This window comes from Dasypus novemcinctus, chromosome 10 (genome assembly GCF_030445035.2).
Source record: "Dasypus novemcinctus isolate mDasNov1 chromosome 10, mDasNov1.1.hap2, whole genome shotgun sequence".
In the NCBI taxonomy this organism is placed as follows: domain Eukaryota; kingdom Metazoa; phylum Chordata; class Mammalia; order Cingulata; family Dasypodidae; genus Dasypus; species Dasypus novemcinctus.
The window spans coordinates 56,412,163-56,435,527 of record NC_080682.1 but is presented as its reverse complement, the minus strand read 5'-3'; the positions used below and the strand labels follow the sequence as shown (position 1 = coordinate 56,435,527).

Sequence of the window (23,365 nt, the reverse complement as noted above, 5' to 3'; positions counted from 1 at the left end):
TAGTACTTGGGATCAGAAGATTCTATGGTTTATTTTTGACTAATAAAAAAATCTTTCTTTGCATTAATTTGTGTAAATGACCCTGAGGGATGACAGTTGGAAATAAATTTTGGGAAATAATAAGACCTAAAGAGCTGTACTTCTAAAATAGCCACCTCTTAGATCACTGCAGGACTGTTGGTTAACCAAAACCCAGTTATGGGCATTGCCAACATCATGAGGAATTTGGCCAATGGATCTCACCCACTGAGCATGGATAAACAGTCCATAGGACTCTCTTGAAACACAAGGAAACTATTTGAGGGGAACCTCCCACCAGCACGAAGCCAACCTGAAGGCTAGTTGTTTAGAGGGCTGCCAGCATGTCAAACCAATAGAAATAGTGTCAAAAAGGGCAGCAGGGAAGGCAGTGAGCAACTATTCATTTTACTCATTGTTTCCAAATGTAGGGAGAGGGGTTTGCTAAGCTGCATGTAAAACAAACATCTGGGTCATCTCAGCAGCAGGGAATTCTCATGAGTCATGTAACACATGTTGATCCAGAATCAGGTCTTTCTACAAGCTTAATTTCACCAATACTGAGTTACCAAGTTAACCAGTTGGGATCCAGAAATCAATGAATATTTATTGTCTGACTGCACCTGTGTGTTCAATTGCATTATGTTTACTACTTGCCTATAGGGTAGTGTCCTTCAAGACTTCAGGAGAAGAACTGGAAAACAGCTGCAAACTCCAAAACTGCCACTAGTTTGCTGTGTGAACTTGTGCGTGTGTCATCTCTTATTGGAGACTAAGACTCCTCTGTGAGTCTTAGGACACCTCTTCAGGCCCTTCTAGTTCTATGACTATGTGCCATGGAAGCTCCCCTGAAAGTGTAGAAGCAATCCAAGAACACATTGCTGACCTCTTATTCATAATTCATTATACCTCATTATCCAACCAATATTATTGTAATTATCATCCATGTCATCATCGTTATTATCCTTACCTATAGTGTAAACAGTAATAGCAATGTTATACATCATAATAACAGCTAGCATTTTCTGAGTACTTTGTATGTGCCAGATCTTATTTGTTGAGGTCTCTGGATTATGTGGGGTAAGACAATTCTGTGTTCTGCAATCTGGCCCACCACCTGTTTTTGTAAATAAGGTTTTTCTGGAACATAGGCAGGTCCATGCATTTGCTTATTGTTGATGGCTGCTTTTGTGCTATAAGGGTAGAGCTGAGTAGTTTCCACAGAAACTGCATGATCCACAGCACCTAAAATATTTACTATCTGGCCCTTCACAAAAAAGTTTCCTGGCCTCTCATTTAGATCCTAGGCTGCAAACCTGCTGCTTTGCGTGTCTTTTTGGGTTCTAGCCCCTTGTTTCTCTCAGGGCACCTCCGCTCCTCGGCTCCTGTCACTGTGGTTTAGGTGGGGCTGGATCCAGCTATGCCTGAAGCTACTTCTAGGCTTTTCAGCTAATAAATAATACATTCTTTTGTTCTTAAAAGTCAAAACTTAAGAATAGTGTCTTGTGATCCTTCCAGAAATATTATTTGTATTATTAAGTCAGATTAAGTGAGGCTACAGTCACTTGCAATTAGTGTCCTGCCTTCACAACAACCTTTAAAGTAGATATAATTATTTTCCTCACTAAGACTGCCCAAGGTAACATAGCAGTGAGTGGCAGAGGCTAGAACCTAGGGCTACGTTGAATGCTACAATATGAAGGGGCCAGCATCTAGAGCTCTCCAGAAGATCTGGCTAGGTTTGGAACAGAACCAACAGATTATTTTTTTGTCTTTGAAAGGGGAACCTTCCAAACCATATCACTGCTCTCGAGAGGGCCATTCTTTGGGGATCATCCTGTTTTCTCTTTGTGACTATCCCATGACAAGACCCAGTAGAGTACTGCTTTCCCATGGCAAGTGATTTGGGAGAAGGTATAACAAAGAGTGATGAAAAGTGGGAATTGTCATAGCCATTTTCCAGCCCTTCATTCTTGCCATGCTAAACCAGGAAAAGCACATGCTAGGGAGTATTGGGGTATACAGTTGTCCAGCCATCAACATATGTGAACAGGCAGTAACGATGTGGGGCAGCAGGATTGTGGGTCAAGATCTTTGGACAGCCTTTGCCAAAACATGGATTCCATGAGAACCCGCCTCACCGGAACCATTCATCACACAAGGTTATCTTATATTCTGCCTTGAAGGGAGAGACCAACTTCAGGAGAAGTGTCAGGTCAGGTACGGAAACAAACTCTCCCAGGGAGGTCTTTGGCTGGTAAAGAGCTCAGTGTTGCTCCTTTACCAGCTGGAGAACTCCAGAGTGAAGACTGGATCTCAGACAGGTACCCTGGGGTTCCCACAAGACCCTCTGTCTTGGTAAGATCCTGTAATGGTCCCAATACACCAAGACAAAAGAATGAATTCAAGCATTTTAGAAAGATTTTCAACCATGAGAGTTAAGCATAAAGTGGCTGGATGGATAGATGATCAGAGAGAAAGATAAATAGATGATAGATGGACACAGACATACTCACTTATTATTGTATATGCAAAGAGTACAAATAATATTTCTGAAAGGATCAAAGAACACTGTTTATAATGGTGGCATCTGAGGAGAAGAATTGAATAATTGTGGGTCTTGGGTGAGAGGGAGACTGTTTTGCACTGTTAAAATGTTTTACCATGTGCTTGCATTACTTTTTCAATGTAAGGATTTTTTTTTTAAAGAGGAAATCACTAAGAAAAAAATCTATTTAATGATGAACTACTCTTGGTTTCATTTCCCAGTAATCCTAAAAGTTAAATAAACCAGAGCCCCATCTCCTTGGGCTTTCTAGTTAATACAGGTTTTGAAATATTTGGCCATTTCACACATTCACTCTGACATGAGCTCTCTGTTCACGTGTCACTGCCCTTAAAAGAGAGAAGATGCAACGGGACCCAGCTCGCGTCAGGCAAACATGTTACAAGGGTCCTGTTCGTTTTGCATCTGCCCTAGCTTAGTGCCAAGCTAGAGGTAAAAGGGAAGGCTGGCATAAGGAAGCCCAAAGTTGGCGTCTGTACATCTGGGCACAGCCAGGGTCATGTCATCCCGCACACAGAGATCAAAGAGCTGGCCACCAGCTGGCCTCCAAGGCACCCTAAGCAATTGGAACTGTCTGAGCTTCCTATCGATTGTATTATAGTCAGTGGACAAATGTTCAGGTTCAAGAGAATGGGACATGAAAAAAGATGTTCAACTTCACTCTGAATCACTCCCTGCCTCCCACCCCAAAACACACATTCTACAGGAAGCCTTTGGTGGCCAGCTTTTACCACTTTCTGGCTGGATGGTCCTTAGCAACGCATTTTAACCCCTGGAAGCCTCAATTTCCTTATCTATACAGGGAAACAGGTCTGTAGAGAAGATTAAATTAGATGCAATAACCACTTTAAATGCCTGCTACCTAGAAGCAGTCAGTCCTTATTCTTTCTTTCTCCCCCTTCTCTTGTTTTTTCCCATAAACAAGGGAATGCCTTTTAAAGAAGTCATTGATTGAAAGAGACAACATAAAAGTGCATTAAAATGGACTTTCAGACTGCTTAGAAAACTCTGTAGACACTCAAGTGAAACTCAGCATCCTCTGGCTTCTTACATAACAAATTATGTAAGGGTCATCTAATTCCCCCCATGTGCCCTCTCAGATGGAGGCTATGGTCAAAAGGAAATTATGTAAGCATAACCCTAGGAAACAGACAAATAAAGCAGGGGCCTTTCAAGATACAAACCAGTAGTATGTTACCATAAACCTCCCAGGGCCAAAACTCTGAGAGATTTAAAAAACATTTCAACTGAGGTTGGGTACATTTGGTTGAGAGTGGCAAAGGGAATGATCGAAATATTTTTTAAATGGTACATCAGGGCATCAAACAATCTGAAGGGATTCTGGGACAGCTCTGGGGCAGTCTTGAAGGGCTCCAGCAGCGCTGCACATTCTCTTAACAGCTGGTGCCAAGGGAGATGGGGGGGGGGGACCAGAGAGGCAGGGGGAGGAACAGGGAACTTATCCACAAATACGAAAGTATTGCAATCGTTAAGCAACCCTCTAAACCATCAGCCATAACGGAAAGGCATTTCTAAAATGGCCCTATCAATGAAAACACTTGAAACCACTTTAAGACCCCACCAAGGTATGAAGCATAGAAAGCAATATATGAACAAATTCTCAACCTCTTTAGAAACCAGGACAAGGCAAATTAAAACAACACCTTTTGCACAACTGTTTGACAAAATGTTTTCTTAAGGTTAAAAACATCTTTGATTGGCAAAGACATGGAGAAATTTAACAGGGGAAGTCTGGATTGCTACAGGGGACAATTAAGTAATTTCTACTGGAATTAAAAGTCTGTAATACCCTTTGACCCTCCCCCCAAAAATCTTTTTCTTAATATCTATCCTAGAAAAATGTGTATGTGTGTGCACAAAAATGTATCTTTTTTGAAGAATTACTTGTAACAGTAAAAACTGAGAAGTAACCTAAATTCCATCAATAGAAGGGTGGTTGAATAAAGTCTGGTACATTCTAATGCAATGAAAGACTATGCAGCTGTTAAAAATAATAAGGTAGTGCTATGTGAGTTGACATGGAAAGATGTCCAAGATATATCTTTAAGTATGCTTGCAATTATAGATCTACGTGTACATTTACAATGCATGGAGGAAAAGTCTGGAAGGAGAAACAAGAAACTGTAGGAGTCACCTCTGGGAACTGAAGATGGTTTGGGAAGTAGGTGTGCAAGGGGGGCTTTTTATATATTTTTGTAGGTTTTGACTTTTAAAACAAGACTCTGTTCATGTCTCACACTGTATAATTAAAACTTCTTTTGAGAACTGGTGAATCAGCCATCTAGAGTGTTTGGAAGAAGAGAGTTTTTTTAATGCAGGAAAATATTAACATTTTAAAAGACCAGACTAAGAAGCTGTTATTTACAAAGGAGGGTACTAGGGAGACAATGAGCTCTGTGTGCGGTATTTAACTTCCAAACTCACTTGATATAGACATTGATAACTTTCTTTCTGAAGATAACTTTCTTTCTGAAATGATTCTGAGTTTTACACTCAAGAGACAAAGCAAACAATCTGTCCAGAAGAGACAAGGGCTTGTTTATCCCAGTGGGAATATAACTTGCAGAATAGTGTGGTACCCTTCACTCTTCTTTAAAATTAGAGGAAAATGGAGATTCCTTTCCTAGCATTAATTCCACTCATCCACCCCATTCACATCGGAGCTCACGCATCAGAAAATACTAGCTCCAAATTTGTCCTGGTCACTTAATTTTCAGCTGCCGGGACATTTGTTCCAGAAGGTCATGTTAATGATTCTATAGTGGAACTGGAGTTTGCAGTCAGACTTCCATCACTGTCCCACTCTGACACATTGTGAGGTCCCAAACATGACACAAAAACAACTATGATTTGTCAATATTGTCAGAATTCCCATCTCCAAACAGGGATAACTCATTATTTTGTGTTCTTGGACCTGACCCTTGCATTTTCACACACACACATAGATCTAGTTTGTTTAGAGGGTCGATGAAATTGATACAAGTGCAAGCATTGTGAAATCCCTGGAAGGCTTTTGCCTAAACATCTATTGCAGTGCCCAGGTGATCACTTCACAGCAGATGAAATGCTTAGTACCTAAGACACATGGCCGAGAAGTGACTCCACTGAGAATTCAGACCTTCTTTCTCTACCATTTTATTGCCTCTAACTTCCAAATATAATGAAGGTTATACATTTATTCATCCATTCAATAGATATTTACTGAGCATTTGGAGCAGGCTAGTAAGATAGGGAATCAATAGATGGATCTGGAACCTGGCAGAGAGACCACGTGGACATCAGTAACCCCAAGATGGCTGCTGGAAGACCCCCATTCCCAAGATTCTGCCATTTAGAACGAAGACTTCTTCTGGAAGCCAGAAGAAGCCCCTAGATATTCCCCAAGGTCTTTATCATTGAGCCCTCATACGGGATTGATGGGTGAGGTAATCAATCAAAACAGCAAACAGCTATAACTCCTCCTATGCCATTAGCAAAGGGGTGGAATAATTAATGGTTCAAAAACCAAGTGTGAGGCCTGAACACTCTCTCTTGCCTCTGGATCCTGACGCTGGCTGCCTTCTCCCGCTCTTGGATCACTACGCAAGTAAACCTGGGGATTTATAATCTATAATGGCAAATTGTAGTCTGTAAATCAGTCCACTTTATCACTTTTCAACACCTTCCTCTTTACCTGATCTGTTGTTTTCTCCCATTTCTCATCCCTTGCTGCCTGAATAAATTACTGGCCTAACTCACTCGACGTGTTCTTGAAATTCATTTCTGCAGCATAGTAAAGAATCTAGACAAAATCCAGGATCACATCTATTCTGTGCTTGGCACTGCTCTACATGCTACAGACACAACAGTGAATGGAATAGAGGCTAGCATACTAAAGGAAGGGAGAGAATAAACCAACAAACAGATAATGTCATATAGTAATAAGTGATCTAGGCATAGAGAGCAAGTTTGGTATATTCTAGGAAGAGCAAAGAAGATCTCCTCTCTGTAATGTGCACAGGTAAGTTCTGTGACTAAATGCTTGATACACTTAAGGGATAGTATGCATCCTTGACTGAGATTCTCTGTTCTGCTGCAACCATTGAAGACCATTGCCTTTGTCATGGCACTGGGGCTCCAAAGAACTGAGTCCAGGCTGCCATCCCTTTCAGGGGTGAAGGAGTGCCAAAGAGGAGGCCACACCTCTCTTCAGATAATCTGCAGGTTCTGAATTTTCAAAAGAATGTGAGTCCCTACCTGCTACCTTAGCTTGGGGCACTGAAAAAATTAACATGGAACAATGAAGGACACACAGGCGCACTCGCTGCCCCTCTCTCCAGGAAGGCTGGGACTTCCTGAGTCCTGAGCTCTCTCATTGACTCCCGCTCCACTGCACTCTGAGTTGGAAGTGACCTAGAAGCACTCAGTCTCCAGAAGGTAGTAAGGAAATCGAACCACTCACATAGGCTTAGCAATTCTGCTCCGGACAGAGAACGAGTAACTGACAAATATTTTTGGTTTGTCTCTAAGTCAGGGGTTCTTAACCTAACCTTTCTTTGTTCCACGGACCCCTTTGCCAGTCAAGTGAAAACTGAGTTTACACTATACTGTGTATTATTTAATAAATATATCACACTCACACCAACATGTCCCCACAAGAATAATGCTTTTTTAAATTTATTTAAATTCAAGCTCAAGGCCCCTTTCTAAGAACCAGTGTCTAAGAAATATCTAAGTCCAGTGTCGAATATCCCAAGAGTAAAAAATAATAGAATTTACATAATAATAAATAAGCGGATCGAAGCAGCGTACTGAAGGCAAGCACCCCACTCCATGGCGCTTCGTCTGGTTTTCCTGCCAGTATCACACCTGCTTTCCCCCGCCCCAGGACTCTCAGTTTTAAGGCCCACACACCTAATAACTCTTGCTAAATACCAGGGCTCTGATTATAGCTTCATAAAGCATGGACATTTTTCCTGCTTTTGCAAACCCAGCCTCGCGCTCCCTCCTTTCTCCCTCCGGCTCTGCACCCCCGTCCAGTTCTTGGAGGTTTCTGCTGAGTCCTGAGCACATGCGGGCTCCGCGCTGCTGCTCCTGCACTCAGAGTCGCGTCCTCTCTGGGGAGGTGATTTCATTCACGGTTTTCCATGCCAGGCTCGCTGGGTGACAATCATGCCACCAACCAGGAAGGCTGTAGCTGAACTGCTGTGGCTGGGAGGAGGCAGAGTGCGAGGAGAGCCGGGGGTAAAGCTGCCCTCCCCAGTACAAAATGCACCAGGAAAGGCACTCGCTGGACAAGAGGCAGGGACCGGCAGGGTCTAACCATATGTCCCTTACCCACTAGTCTTTCTTGATCATTTAAATAAAAAGAAAGTAAAAAAAAAACAAGAAGTGGTCTTGTCTGTTTTTCAGATTACATAAATAATAAGCACTATGTCTACAGAAAGATATAAAATTGAAAGTGAAAATCAACAGTGAATTCCATTGCCAGGTAAAATCTAAGTAATAGCAATTATTTAGTTAGTGCTTACTTGTGCCAAGCTTTGTTTTAAATGATTTACACTCAGCTAAATTTATTTCCTAATTTAAGTCTGACAACTAGCTCCAAAAAATTGACATTATTCCATGACCCATTTTGCAAATGAGAAAACTGAGGCAGAGAGAGATTAAGCTACTTGTCCAAGGTCTCACAGTTATTAAGCAGGGAAGTCAGAAGTCAAATCTGAGCCGTGTTCTTAATGCATTTTAGCCATGACTGCTTTTCACTGAGGCACCCCTCTCTACCCCAGCTCCTGCTCTGGGGCTGAAAATCAGGGACAACTCCCTCCCTGGGCTATTCCTTCTCCTGCCAGCCCTATGCCTTTCGTGAGTTTCCCTTTGAGCCATGCTTTGACTAGAGTAGATAGTAAACCAAACAGGAAAGAAGCCAAGGGAGTCTTCACTTTTCACGCAACTCAGGATTTACTGAGCATTTGGTGTGCATATAGGACTATGGGGTACAATGATGGGGACCCAGCCCTTGACCTCAAGGGGTTGGGTCTAGTGGGGGCAATAGGACATATAAACAAGAGTAACTAACAACAGAAGATGTGACCAGACTCTAAACTCCTTGAGGGGCAGGTTCATATCATATTCACTGGGGAGTCACAGGAGGCATTCAGTAAATGCTTGGAGACTGACTGAAAGAGAAGACAGTAAGAACCTAGGCCCATGGAGCTTGTTCTCTTCTGAATTCATAAAGAAGTCAGGAACGACTTTCCAGATGAAGTGACCCCTCTGCTGAGACTGGCATTAACCTGACAAAGCAGAGAGGAGAGGCAAGGGCACGTGCAGGGCGTGGGGGCAGGCCTCCCGCAGCCTACTCTACATGACTTGGGCACAGGATTGAAAAAGTCCATCTGCTCACAGCAGAGGTTTTGTGGGCAAGGAGCTGGGGTGGGGAGGGAGTTGGAAATATAAATAGGTTCAGATCGTGGAGGTGCTTAAATGCCAATCGAAGTTTAGACTTTGGCAAAAGATGTTTTTGAAGATTTGGAGTTAACTACAGCAAGCTACTAGTAAAAGCTGAGGGAAGAGATTAACTTCCCAATCGAGAGAACAGGCAAGAAAAAGGACCTTAAGAAGCGTGAGGGTTAAGCCTTGCAAAACAGCTGCTCCTGAGGAGGAAAGCAGGGAAAGAAGAATTCACAAAAGTCGGAGAGAAAGGATCCCTAAGAGAGAGCAGGAGAAGCATGAAAATAAAAACAAACACCAAATCAAAAGCAATCAAAGGCGAGAAGGGACTCGATGGTGAAAAGTGAGAGCTCAAGTCTGGTCAATGAGAAGAATAATATTGCTATTAACAGGGACATATGTGGGAAGGCTGGTTTGGGGCAAGATGGGAAATTATCTTAAGACATTAAGTTTGGGGAACTGCCAGAGCATTTGGATAGACTAGAAAATGGCAAAGAAGAAAATGATAAGAGAAATCAGGGCTTGATGGTCATCCAAATCAAGATGGTAATGGAAGCCACAGAGAATAATAAGGTCTCAAGGGAGAGAACTTGGCCGCATGAAAGCAAAAGGCTATGCCACTCATCAATCATTTGACAATCTTCACATTTAGGAAATGTTCAGAAAATAAAGAGTTGTTGGATAACCAGCAGATACCAATGACAGAATTAACATGAAGTATGATATAATGTGGCTAAGAAAATTGAGGCATTTTTGCAGGCTCAATATTCCTTGAGAGGTGTGTGCACAAAACTGAACCTCTAGGTAGTGAAATCAAATGAATTTCAAGACTGATGCACTAGAGTTTGCTGAACTCAGACTTGAACAGCTTGTGTTCCTTCGGTTATGCAAAAATGACTGCTGTCCAGGTACAGAACCTCCTCCCTTGAGGGGTTACACACTCCAGCCGTCTCTGCCCAGCACCAAATATTTACTGAATGCCTACTAAACTCTAGCTCTATCTAGATGCTGAGGATGCCGCAGTGAGCAAGGCAGAGTGTCCTGGCCCTCCTCAAGTTTACGTTCTCATGTAAGGTACAAGTTCTAGGTAAGTATCTTAAATGAATGAAATAGAGAAGGAACAAGAAACAGCCCACTAGGCCCCGCTTTCACCTTTATACTTTTGATAAAGACAGGAGTACAGAGAAACACTTCTCTACCATAAGTGGTTCAATAGCCAATGGAGGGTTTGTGGTAAACTGGAGAACATAGGTCAAGTCTAAAAGATCATTATCTCTTCACTTCCAGCCAATTGTTGCCGAGAGAGAGTTTTATGATCTCCCAAGTTTTTCAAGCAAGAAATCCACATGCTTACCTGCAATTTCCCAATTTTTAAATAATGGTCATACATATATTCTTTTCTCTTTAAGCTGTATGATGGGCAAACAAAAGCATTTATCAGCCATGCAGGTTGTATCTTGGTTCTAGGTGTTGCAGAAGAAAGAAACGGCATTTTCTGTTAGGGAGGTGCAAGAAAAATGGAATAGAACAGGGGACAAGTACAAAAGGAAAAGATTTAATCAGAGGTAGTCTGGATAGAGCATGAGCCAGATGGAGAACTAGGAGGCCTGTCAAGGCTCAACGAGTAGTCCATTTTGCCTGGAGGGTGGACAAGTACAAGAAAGACAGTGGTGGACAAGGAGCCCATGGTGGAAGTCCTTGACTGCAGGCTGAGAAATCACTGAGCTCTGTAGGCAACAGGGCACATGGGAGTGAAATGATCAGAGCTGTGCTTGACGAAGATCCAAGCTACCCTGTTTAGAGTGGAGCAGAGGCAGAAACATGTCAGGGGGGAGACCACTCAGGCAGGTACTGCCATAGTCCAGGCAACACCCAATGAGGTCTAAATGGCTCTGGGTTTCAACAACATTTTCTCTAAAATGAGGACTGCACTAATCACCTTTAAGGTCCTGATTGCCTGAGTAACTTGCTCCTAAAACAAGAGTGATGGCAAGAGAAAGGAGTGTGAATCCTTCCACATGGATTCTTCTGGGGGGTCTCTTAGCAAAAACATGGCAAAATCTATTTACCTGTTTGTCTCTCAAACTAGAAAGAAAGTTCTGCTAAGTGGTAACTATTTCTTGCTTGTATTTTTGTAGCTGACACATTTTTAAAGACTCCAAAAATATATTCATTGAATTAAAAAATGGATGAAAGATTTTTTGAGTTTTTGTAAATAAAGAATGAGATTTTGAATGTAGTTAATTAAGAAAATAGAGGGGTAATGATCAGAAATAAGAAAGTCAGAGGGAGGAGATTTTTTCATTGGTCCAGAGTGGATAGTAATGAGAAGATTTGCTTTTAAACATGTTTAGCATAGAAAGATTTCCATGATCAAAATTCAGAGAGTGGCAGAAGGGAGACTGGCTTTATCATAGGCTCCTCTCTAAGATCCATAAGTCATACTCTCTGTATAACCATCCATGGATGACACCAGCCTTGAGAAAATATTTATCCTGGAATAAGCCAAGGTATAGGAGTCAGAAAGACTTGGGTTCAAATTCCAAGCAATCTCTGAAACAAATTTTTCACTTCTCTGAGTTTCCTTATCTGTAAAATGGGTAATTTTGGAATTTCAATAAGGTGTTATATGGGGAGGTATATCCGCCACTACAGAGGGATGTACAAATTTCACCAGAAAGTCAGAGTGGCCACTCTTGTGTAGGTGCTACTAGACAAGTTCAACTTAATCATGGACAAGACTTCTAGAAAGAATTATGTTTCTTTCTCAACATGGGCAGAAGTCATATGTACTTAGAGGCCCAATGGTTTTATTTGGTATGGTTAAGAACTTGGGCTCAAAAGGCAGACTGACCTGGGTTGAAATCCCAGTTCCACCACTTACCAATTAGGAAAATCTAGATGGGTTTCCTAATGACTCTGGGCCTCAGTTTTCCTTTGCCATGAAATGAAAGCATTCAATAAGATCAGTATGGTGCTGGAACATGGTATATAATCAACAGTTATCTGCTGGGATATACCAGGAAATACTAGAGGCTCACTATCTGCTTTTGAGAAAGATAGACTGACACCAAACACAAAGAAGACATTTCCCAGAACCCAGAGGCTGAATGAGCCTCTGCCATTAACTCTTCTTGTTCCAGTCCCCTTTTTCTAGATGAAAAAACCAAGAGACTCTTATCCTCTCTTGCTTTATCTGCATGATGGGAAGGAGAGTAATAGTGTTAACAAATATTGAGCATCTACACTCTGTCTAGCATGGTGTTAGGAACATCATAGACTTTGTCTCCTTTAAAACTCACATCAACCCAAAAGGTACAAAATGTCTACCCTGAATAACAGAAGGTAAAGAGAGGTTGGGGAGTTGTGAAACTTGCGAGGGGTCATATAACTAATAAGTTGCATGCCTGAGATTCAAGCCTAGGTTTTTCGCACCACCTTATGCTACTTCCCAACTCCCTGACTTGGTTCAAACTAGAACCGCAGGTACCTGGGGATCCTTCCAGAAATGCACACGGAGATAAAATATTATCCTAGCTTTTCAATCAGGACCCTAAAAAGCTTGGCGGAAGCAAAGCATTTTTTGATGATTTATTCAAATACTCTTAGCTACCTTTCTAGCTGATCGGAAGTTGGACCTCCCCTCTGGTCTGGACCCAGTGCTTGGGGGGGGGGACTGCCTGTCAGGCATTGGAGACACTGAAACTCATAGCCTCGAAAACATCATGGAAGGAGTCTGAAGATTCTATTCTTTTGAACACCTAAACCTTGAACTCACCACTGCTCTGAGAAGACATATTAAACCTTCTAACATTTTTACTTCTTTGAGAGAGTACTTTCTTAAAGAGTGAACCAATCTACCCACTATCCTCATCCATAGGAATAAGCTGACCCAGTGTTCATTTAAGAGAATAACAGCAGCTAACATTTATTGGATACTTACATGAAGTCAAGTGCTATTCTCCAATAACCCAATGAAATAGATAATATTATTAGTCCTACTTTATAGATGAGAAAACTGGGGTTAGAGAGTTAGGTAGGTTAATCAAGAGCAAGTAAATGTTAGTGTCACGGATGCTTTACTTACAAGTCTGGGTTCTAACCACTGCATACGGCTTTCTGCAGGGAGGCTGGAGGAGACTTCCCACTCCTTCTCCCACCTCCCTGAAAGATCAACACGTCTCTGCTCTCACAGACAGCATGTCAGTTCCTCTAGGGACTGCAGATCTATCTGAAGAACACTCCAGAGCAGAGACACATGTCCTCCTTGCCATTCTGTACCACTAAGCCTTGGCCATAAGACATTCAGATGCTAAAAAGGTTTGGTTTTCAAATAATACTTAATGACCTCATAGGATACTTACAATGTCCTTTTACACATTAAAGGCAAAATAGAAAGCTGCATATATAGCATGATCATAATTTTATAAAAATTGCACATGTATTGATGAAAAAAAAATGTATGCACAAAAGCTTACCAGTGGCTACCTCTAAACGGTAGGGTAATGAATGGTGTTTATTTCTTTATTAATTATTTCCTTTATTTTTCAAACTTTCTATCAGAAAAACACAAATTAATCTTTATAATCAAAGCAAAATTTTATTAAGATAAGTTAACTGAATAGGTCATACTACTCCATATTAAGTCAAAGGACTACTTCATCTCTAAGAACGCTCAATGCTACCTGTTTCTCACCTTGCTGCTTACCCATCCTACACCTGAATTTACATCTCCACTTGGTCCTTACTTGGCTTTCAACCATAATTCTCAGGCTGAGTGAAGAATGTCAGTGTTGGGAGTGAATTACCTTCACTTGTCTATGGCCCCTTTCCAGTCAAAGCAACAGTCTTCTGTAGAGGGAAAGTTTCATTACTGAAAGCTCTATGACTTAGCACATTTTGGGCTGGCAGGTTGGTCAGGTTAACTCTTTATCCACACCTGCCTTGGCAGAGCCAAGGGAAGGCATTCATCCTGAACTGCTGCCAAGCCCATCTTTCTAGAAGCTATTCTAACACAGCCTCCAGCCAGTCTCCAGCTCCCTTCTCCAAAGGGGTGGCACGGTTTCTCCTCCTAATATTCTCAGCCCCAACTAGAATTGTGAAATGTCTCAGAGTACTGTAGGGCACCAGAGAGAGAGCTGCCTTTGTTTGGCCACACACTTTGATGGACACATTGGATGACGAGGATTAGCTGAAGTGGTTAGGAGTGAGCTAATGCTATAGCTAAACTACATTGTGCAGGAAATAAATGGGGATTTGAGGGACTGGGGATAATGGACAAGGAGTCTGAAGAGGAGTCTGAAGAGGAAGCCCTGTTCCTCTCAACACGGTGGGGAGGCAGGCGCCTGATAGCAATGATGACCACTGAAAACTATCCCAGCTGGTAAGGGTGGCAAGGGCCTTCAATCATAATGACAATGGCAAAACTGCAATAGTAGTGTTGATGACAGTGACAGCTAACATTTACAAAGCACTTAGGACAGGTATCATTCCAAGTATTTTCCTCTATACCTACAACAATACTGTGAGGTAGGTATTATTCTTATCCACATTTGGCAGGTGATGGAACTGAGGCACGCAGATTTAAAGAAAGTTATACAGTTAAGTAGCAGAGCTGAGTTTTGAAAAGCTCACTCCGACTTCGCAAACTTTGTTCTTGACCACTTCACTATACTGTATTCCCTTGTATTCCCTTGGCTATTTTGTTCTACAGTGCAAGCTACCCTTCTTCCCTCAGGCTTCAAACCTTCAGCACAGCCTGCCACATCCGCAGCCTTGGGGCATGGAACTCTAGGGAGTGGGGGTCAAAAAGGCTCCCAGGGAAGTTAGGAGCATGGAAAGCAGCCTGTGCGGACGATAACAGATTGGAGGGCAAGACGTCAACACAAGTGGGAACTGAGGATGGGAGGTGGCTTGGAGAAATGTAAGCTTCCAAAATTCAGAAGAGAGCTCAGCAGTCTTCTGAACATGAGACAGAGCATCATGTTGATTTCCCTAAATCATTAAGGCAATAGGATTCCAGGCTAAGCCAGATTTGTGGAATTTTGGGACCGATACTTGAATTTGAAACCTTATTTCCTTGATTCTAAGATATATTCTTTTTTAAAAAAAATTTTTAACATTTCTGAAATTGGGATGCATATTATATACAAAATGTATACATTTAGTGTGGTGTTTCTCTTTTTATCAAAAAACTATTATGAAATTGCTAGTGCAGCTTACAACCAAGAGTGGTGTAGAATGGAGTTAAGTACCTTCCAAAAGCAGCAGGAGATGAGGCTGCACTGCCTTTCTCATCCATCAGGACAGGCTCGGGCCTTTTCCCTCACTGTTGAACCACCAGTTAAGAGCACAATAAGAACCCAGGAAAACTTTGCTGAATGAGGAAATGTGAATCTCTGATATACAGCTAGAAAGCAAATGACTGATTCCCACCTCGGATGACCAAAGGTTTCTTTCTCTAATCCTTGACAAATATCAGGAACGTCAAGGGCAAACATGAGCTAGAGCTTCAGAAGGCAGAAAATCTTGTCCATCTTTCTACCATGTTGACATGCTAAATGGTACTTTATCCACCGCACGTTAAATAACATTGAAACATTTACTACTCTTTGTAGCTTTTTCCCTAGTAATTTCTTACTCTTACTTCAATAAGAAGTCAAAGCCTCACTTCAGAGGATGTTAAATAAAGAACAATATCATAACATTTAGTATAATATCAAAATACATTGTAAACCTTGAGAAAGGAAGACTTCAATAGACAGGGGTATTTGCATGGTGCTACAGGTCATTATCAGTATTACTTAAAATTCCATAATGCTATGTTTAATTCAGAAAAAAATTCATACCTAGCAATGTCCTTAGAAAGCCTTGAGTCTGACCATTTTGCAAAAGAGAGCCCAAAACACTTAAATCTGCAATTGGATGCCAGAGATATGCTTTTCATAGCCTACTGGGAAAGAGACCCCTAGAGTAGAGAAAAGCTTGAGGCTAAAGGCTTTGTAGTGACCCACTTCTTCCAATGTTTCTATTTTGCCCTCACACAGCATTTGTCAACCAGAGACAATTTTGTAAAGTTTGCAGACATTTTCAGTTGCCACAACTGGGGGAAAGGGTTCTAACTAGTGGGTAGAGGCCAAAGATGCTACTAAACATCTCTCACAACAAAGAGTTATCCAACCCAAAATGCTAATAGTGCATTGTAAACAGGGACTCAAACAGATACACTTACACCAATGTTAACAGCAGCATTATTTACAATAGTAAAAAGGTGGAAACAACCCAAGTTTCCATCAAAAGACACACGGCTAAACAAATTGTGGAATATTATTCAGCCATAAAAAGAAATGAAATTCTGATGCAAGACACAACATGGATGAACCTTTAAAACATTATGTTAAGTGAAAGAAGCCAGACACAAAAGGCCAACTCTTGTATGATTTCACTTATGTAAACTATCTAGAATAAGCAAATACTTAGAGACAGAAAGTAGATTGGAGGGTACCAGAGGTGGGGTAAGAGAAAAAGAGTGAGTTATTGCTTAATGGGTAAAGAGTTCCTGTTTGGGGTGATGAAAAAAATTTTTTGGTAATGAATAATAGTGACAGTAGCACAACATTGTGAATGTGATTAATTGCACTGAATGCTACATTTAAAATGGTTAAAATGCAAATTTTATATATATGTTAGCATAATTTCAAAAATGAAAAAATATGTTTTGTTTAAATAGAAATAAGCACAGAAAAATGATGGAGCATGACATGAAATTTGCTTGATTTCCAAGGATAAAACACAGGCTTCAAAGAAAGTTTCCCCTCGTGGTAGGCTCCTTTGGTCAATGTGAGTCCATACTCCTCTACCTTGTGGGCAGAAAGGTTTACAGCACAGGTTTTACCCACAGGATGAGAAAAGACCAGTGGCCAGAGGGTCTGTGAGTGAGGCCCACCGTGGCTGGACCTGCTCTCCCTCCTCCTGAGCCTTCAGCCCTCCTCCCTCACTCCTCTCTAGGAATCCCCCATGGTCCCTTCTGTTTTCTCCCATAATTTGTATCATTTCAGATGAAGAACATTTGGGAACCACTGAGGCTCAGTGGGGGAGAAGCACCCATCGATCCTGCCCCCAGCCACCTTATTTCCCTGCAGGTATGTTGCAAAATAGCAGGGAGTGGTCAGACTCCATGCCTTAGCTGATCTTCTCTTTGGACAAGTTAGGTAACTCTCTGGGCCTTGGTTTTCTCATAGGGAAAATGGCAGGTGATGAATAATACTCTGCCCACTACGGAGGTTGTTTGTTTGTTTTTTTACCCCCTCCTTAGATATAAATTAAATAATCATATTATGTTCTTGGTATATACCAACTTGCTTCAACAGTTGGTTTTGTCTTTTCAGCAGGTTGTAAGATATTCAGCCATAAGGATTCTAAGGATTCCATAGCTTTTTACTTAGCCAAATTTTGGGAGCCCCTGTATGGACTGAAGACCACCAAATATACCTAGACTTGGGAGACCCCATGATTTTTTTCCAAGTTCATCCTCACAATAATCAACCCATACAATATCACTAGTAGACTTTTAACAAGGATATTACAGGCAGCTGTTGTTTTGTTCTATCAAATCTACAGGGATAATAATATCCTTGATCCCCCTGATATCCCTGGATTGTAAATAGGCTTGGTTGGAGAGAATTCTCCAGTGTTTGCATGCTTCTGGCCAACCACTGTGGAGACACATTAGCTGAGATTGCTAAGACTCAGGGTAACTCCCAGGGCCCACCTGGACCTCGCACAGAATGGGTAAGGTGTGAAGTGGTCAGAGAAGAGGTGCTTTCCAAGACTGCCACACTGGGTCAAGGACATATTGTATCTTTTCCTCTGTGGCAGCAAAATTCAAGGAACTTTCTCAGTTACTTGAAAGGAAATTATTGAAAGGAAGGTCTAGAATATAACCCGTCTCTTGTTGTTTAGGTTTGTTTTGAAGCATTTAGGAAAAGTAGGCATATAGGATTGAGAGATGTAAAATTTCCAAATATTCATGGAGGAAATAAAGAAAAATGAGGAAAAATAAAAACTGAAGCAATTCTTGCTCTTTCAGAACTTTTCCCAAACATAAAGTAACTATGTGAATTTTATTACATAAAAATAGAGAAACTAATTTTCTTATATTATGTTTTTAGAGTTTATTAGGCAATAATTAACTTATTACCTATTTAACTTGCCATTTTTATTACAAACATTGTGACTCTTGCTATAAAAAGGTAAAACTTTTAAAAAGTACATTCAAACCTATTTAACTTAATTTTAGGTCCCTATTAAAGCAGCAAATATAAATGAAATAAGTTAAAACAGAGTGGAGCTTGGTGCCATCAAGTATGTTTAGGCATTTTGGATTTAGTCCTCATAGAAACAGATAACAAGTATCATGAATCTGACGGTGTTCATGGACCCAGTAATCCCATTTGGGAATATGGACCATGGAACAATCTCCAAGAAAAATAAATGCATTTAAGACAAAGACGGTCATTAGCAGCACTTTTCATACAACAGGAAATTGGAAGCAACCCATGGCTTCAATCACTGCAAAAAAGGTCAAGCAAATGATGCCACAGAAGACAATGAAGTATAAACATCATTAAAAGATGTCATTTCTTAACCATATTCCCACATAGCAACCTACTGCATGACCATCAGGTTGAGCAAAAAACAGGTCTTGTATACTGATCACAATACAAGTGAGGACACAAGAACAAAGACCAGAGTGACAAGGGGACTTCAACTCTGGTTGAAGAAATTGCGGTTGATTTTTTTCCTTATTTATCCTCCTCCACATTTTAACAAGTCATTATGATGAACACATAGGACTTTTATCATTAGAATATTAACCTTTTTTTCAATGAAACTACAAACAAATGAATCAGTTTTAAACAGAGAGGAGAAACAGATCACAACATAAACAGACAAAGCTACTTATTGTAAAAAGTGAAAAGTATTAGGTTTTTCACAACTTTGTACCGTCCACAGTGTCAGGCAAGCTCAGAAAGCCATTGTTCAAAATGCAACTTTTCTACACTTTAATCCTTCCCGTTTCCTAAAGTATTGCTATCAAGTTTCTGCTTCACTTCACTTATAATTTTTGATCCTCTTCTCAGATTTCTGAGCACAAAAAACAACATGGAAAAAGGTAGGGTATTTGAAGATTGTCCTGACTCCGGAAAACCCTAAAACTGTGCCCAAAACATAGAGAACACTCAAAAGACAGATGTTGAAGGACTAAGTGAACACTAGCCATTTTCTTTCCAATTCTGAAAAAAAGAATAATTTGAAGGAGGTAAATAGCAAGGGGGAGCTGATTTTCCTTGTGACACTCTGTCGCAAGAGAAAGGGAAAGGTTTAACAGGATTCCAGAGTTTAATATTGGACCAAATATCTTATATATTTGGCAATATTTGACAACGCCATTCCACCATCAAAAACAAGCCTGCTAGTTGTGTTGTTATCACACCAACTATAGATAGCAGTACAGTATCATTTACACTTTTGATTTTGACTATTTGGATCCATGAGATTTTGCAGCAGGGTTAACTGGTTGACAATACATCTTAATAAAGTCGCCCACTTTATCCTGCACTTTTGAGTGGAAATAGTTAGATTTTCAAAATCCATTGATCTTTATCTGGACCAATTTCTTCAACAATGATTGCTGACAACACTAACATTAGAAGTTCTAGAAGTTCAGTGGTTGAATGCAGAGGACACATTCATCAAGAGTAGTGTCCCACACTTCTCAGTGTGTAAGTTCTTCGAGATGCAATCATGGATGACGGTTTTGGTAAAAAATACATTTCTTCCAAATCATCACTACATACCTTACTAATGCGTTATTTAAGCATTCATTTAAAGGGGGAAAACCTCATGTGGAAAGATAGGAATGTCATGTCTTCATTCATTCAACACATATTTATTGAGGTCTGTACCATGCGTCTGCTTTATTGTTAGGTGCTGGGGTGCAAGGATTTACATTTTGTTCACCATCCTGACACACTTCCAGAAGCCTATTGTTTTTCTGATTAACAGATTATTATGCTTCCAAATTTTCACTCCTTTCTCTACATCTCTATGTTTCTAGGGAAGATCTAGCTCACAGGCATTATCTCAGTCCCCGAGGAAAGCAAGTGTCTTTGCCAAATAGCAAAATAAGCTCTAATGAATGTTTTAGAATAACCTATCTTTCTTCCTTTGCCTTTTTCTCTTTCTTTGGGAAAGCAAAGTGATTCTTCCATCGCATCACCCCCTCACAATCCACCTCCACCCTACCCAAGATTTCTGACCTGACCATTTTCTCCATTCCAGGAACGCACTGGCAATGTAGCACTGGAATGAGCTTTCGTCTTCCATCACGGTCCTGTTTTACCATGGAGGAAAATCCGTCAGGTGCTTTAAAGTTTGTTTACCTAGCCAGTGTTCTGATGTCAAAGAAATAACAAACTGTCCTGTTGACTGCTGTTCATTTGGCTTGAGAGCTAAAGGTCATTAAGTGTTTGTTTGGACGTTGTGCAATCATGGGAGTCCCGGGTTTGGTGAATTTCCGCTTGGCTCTCAGCAGTTTGCTGGTAAGCCCCTGAGCCCATCACTCTATCACCAGATGACCCTTCTTTCGTACCTGCATTCACTCTTTAACACGTCATTCCTGCCACCCATGATTAACCATTTCAGTTTTCACAGCCTCGCTCTTATACATTTACCTCCTACCTATTAAAGTACTTAATTCAATTAACTTCAAAGGCCCAAATGTAAATGAAAGAAGTTGCCTCCTTTTGAAGTCTGGAAATGTTCCAGGCCGCAATTCTTTCTCTGTTTTTAAATTCGAAATATTCTACAGCTTAACTTATTCATGAATTCAGCTGACAGGCCTCTGTTTTGTTTTCTAATTAAATGTAAAATCATAGGTCAATTTATTATTTTAAGGTAGATTTGAACACCAGCCCCCATGTCACCTCCAGCAGCTTCTGTGGATAACAGCATCACTTCCCAGAAGGGAAGGGAAGTTCTTTTCATAACTCATCCCCCCAAATGCTCCTGGATATAAAGTTTAAAGGTTAGATAAGACTGGAAAGAACTGCTTAGCCTTGGAGGCTCACAATGCATTAAAGGCTCTGAGAAGTCCTACAGTCCTGCAGTAACAAACAGTCAAGTTTGTTTAACGAAGTCATACCCAAGGGTATTGGAAACCAGAAGATGCTTTACATTTTTGTTTGTTTTATTTTTCTTACATAAGAACCATATGTGTATTATGGATTCAGTGATTCAAGAAACACACTCTGGGAAGCAATGATCTGTATAAAGGCCAAGCTGCTTAGCATGGTATAGGAGGTCCTTAATGTCTAGGCTGCCCAACCTCTCCAGCTTCTGGAAAAAGCATCTTATCATTCTTGCCTCCCCTCTAATCCCCCCACCTCTTATCAGGCATGCAAAGCTCTATATCATAGCAATGCTTTTTAAGACAGAGAGGTATAATTGGTGTGGATTTGTTCTTGTGGTTGGGAGGGATTATTAAAGGCTTTTGGTCAGGAGACTGGTAGAACTATTAATCTGAGTGCAGTGCAGCATGGAGAATGCATCAGCAGTTCTCAACCTGGATAGCGGCAGAGGGGAAGGTAGCAGGAGGATATCTGCACCTCCATCCATCTCAAAAGAGCAGACATCCCAACATGTTTTGCAGGAGGCTTAATGGTACTTTGCAGGGTTCCCAATTCCTGAGGACTTGATCCATAAGTCACACCCCTTGCCACATTCATGGCCCTTTCACAAATTGTCTTTGGCCCGACCGTGGGCCAATTTAATCCCAAACTGAATTGCATTTTATTTAATTCCAAATTTTAGTCATAAATTAAGTATGCTAAGATGAGGCATGCTTTGGCACTAAATGGACATCTTTTTGGAGTTCCACTTGAGATTACACTCCTGCTTCTATCACTGATGACTTATATGACCTTGGGCAGATTCCCTAACAATTCTGAACCTTAAGTTCCTCATTTATTTAAAAAAAAAAAAAGGATAATATATAATAACAAAATCCTACAAAATTATTGTGAAAACTAAATCAGACAATGTATGTGAAAGCACCTAAACAACAGACAGCATTCCACACACGGTCACTATTATTATTAAAATTGCTACTTATTTGTTCCACAAAGATTTATTATGCAAAATAACATTGCCTTCCTGAGGCTTTACAGTCCTTTGAGCAATTTTGCTCTTGATAGTGGCCATCAGAGTCCATTTCAAATCCACAGCAAAGTGGATTCTCATGTCTCATGTCTCCTTTGCGAAGGGTCTACATTCAACTTCTTTTAGCAGCAGCATCTACATCTTCTTTGGGTGACATTTATCACTGAAGGATACTGAAGACAACTGACCTTCACTGATGACTTACTGTGTACCAGTCACTATTCTAAGTATTTTACATGCGTTTGCATCTTTCAATAACCCTATGAGAGAGGAACAAATTCACCACAAATTCCCATTTTATAAAAGAAGAGAAGGCACAGAGAGGCTGAGTAACCTGCCCAAGGTCATGCAACAGGTAATTGGCAGAGCTGGGGTTCAAGCTTCAGAGTTGGACCCCTGAGCCTGGGCATCTCTCACGGGAGGGGGTTACTGCCTCTCTAGAGAAGGGGAGTGAGGCATGAATATGCGAGAAAGGATGGAAAGCAGAGGAGGTAAGAGCGGGTTGCAGGTGAGGCATGAAGAGCAAAACCATCCTCAGGGTGTAGTGTAAAGAAAACAACCAGTTAATCAATGAGTCAGGCACAGCCTAAACAGCGTGAACATTATGCCCCAAAGGCAGTTTTCCGTGTGTTGCTCCAGACCTGTGGGTGTCTGAGGAGGGGGCAGACAGCACGCTGCTGCTGAGCAGTGAGGAAGCGGGCAGGCAGGGGCCTGGGACACAGCTGGTGAAGGCAAATCACGACAGATGCCTCCTTCTAGGTTGCCACCGATGTCATTAATTTGTAAAATTAGGGGGCACATCAGAGGATTTCATATATCATTTGGGACATGGAACCAGGGGTATCTTAAGATCCCTCCAAACCATGGAATTCTAGGGTGCTAGTTTCCCCAGGGGCAGCTCCAGCAGCTCCGGCTTGCTCTCAGAATGGCACACAGAAGAAGAGCTAACACTTAGAGCTCTTTCTACAAGCCAGGCACCTGGTGCTGGCCGCTCCCAGCCAGCCTCCGCATGGAATTATTCTTAGCCCAAGCTTACAGGTGAGGCGACTGAGGGAAGGAAGCTTCCCCAGGACACATGGCTGGCAGGGATTGAGGCCGACACCTGAA

At 41.2% G+C, this 23,365-nt stretch overlaps 1 protein-coding gene across 11 annotated transcripts in view; it reads right to left on the bottom strand.

The window, feature by feature from the left end:
* The window catches only part of SLC1A2 (solute carrier family 1 member 2), a 177,821-nt gene that overhangs the window by 86,078 nt on the left and 68,378 nt on the right, over positions 1-23,365 (bottom strand). Inside the window, exon 1 of one of the 11 annotated variants that reach the window (XM_004446834.3) lies at positions 20,359-20,495. The exons of the other annotated variants lie outside the window; for them this stretch is intronic. Coding sequence (XP_004446891.2) covers positions 20,359-20,444 — 86 coding nt within the window. The 5' untranslated portion in view covers positions 20,445-20,495. Of the gene's footprint in view, positions 1-20,358; positions 20,496-23,365 lie in introns of those variants that run through there. 11 annotated transcript variants of the gene reach the window in all.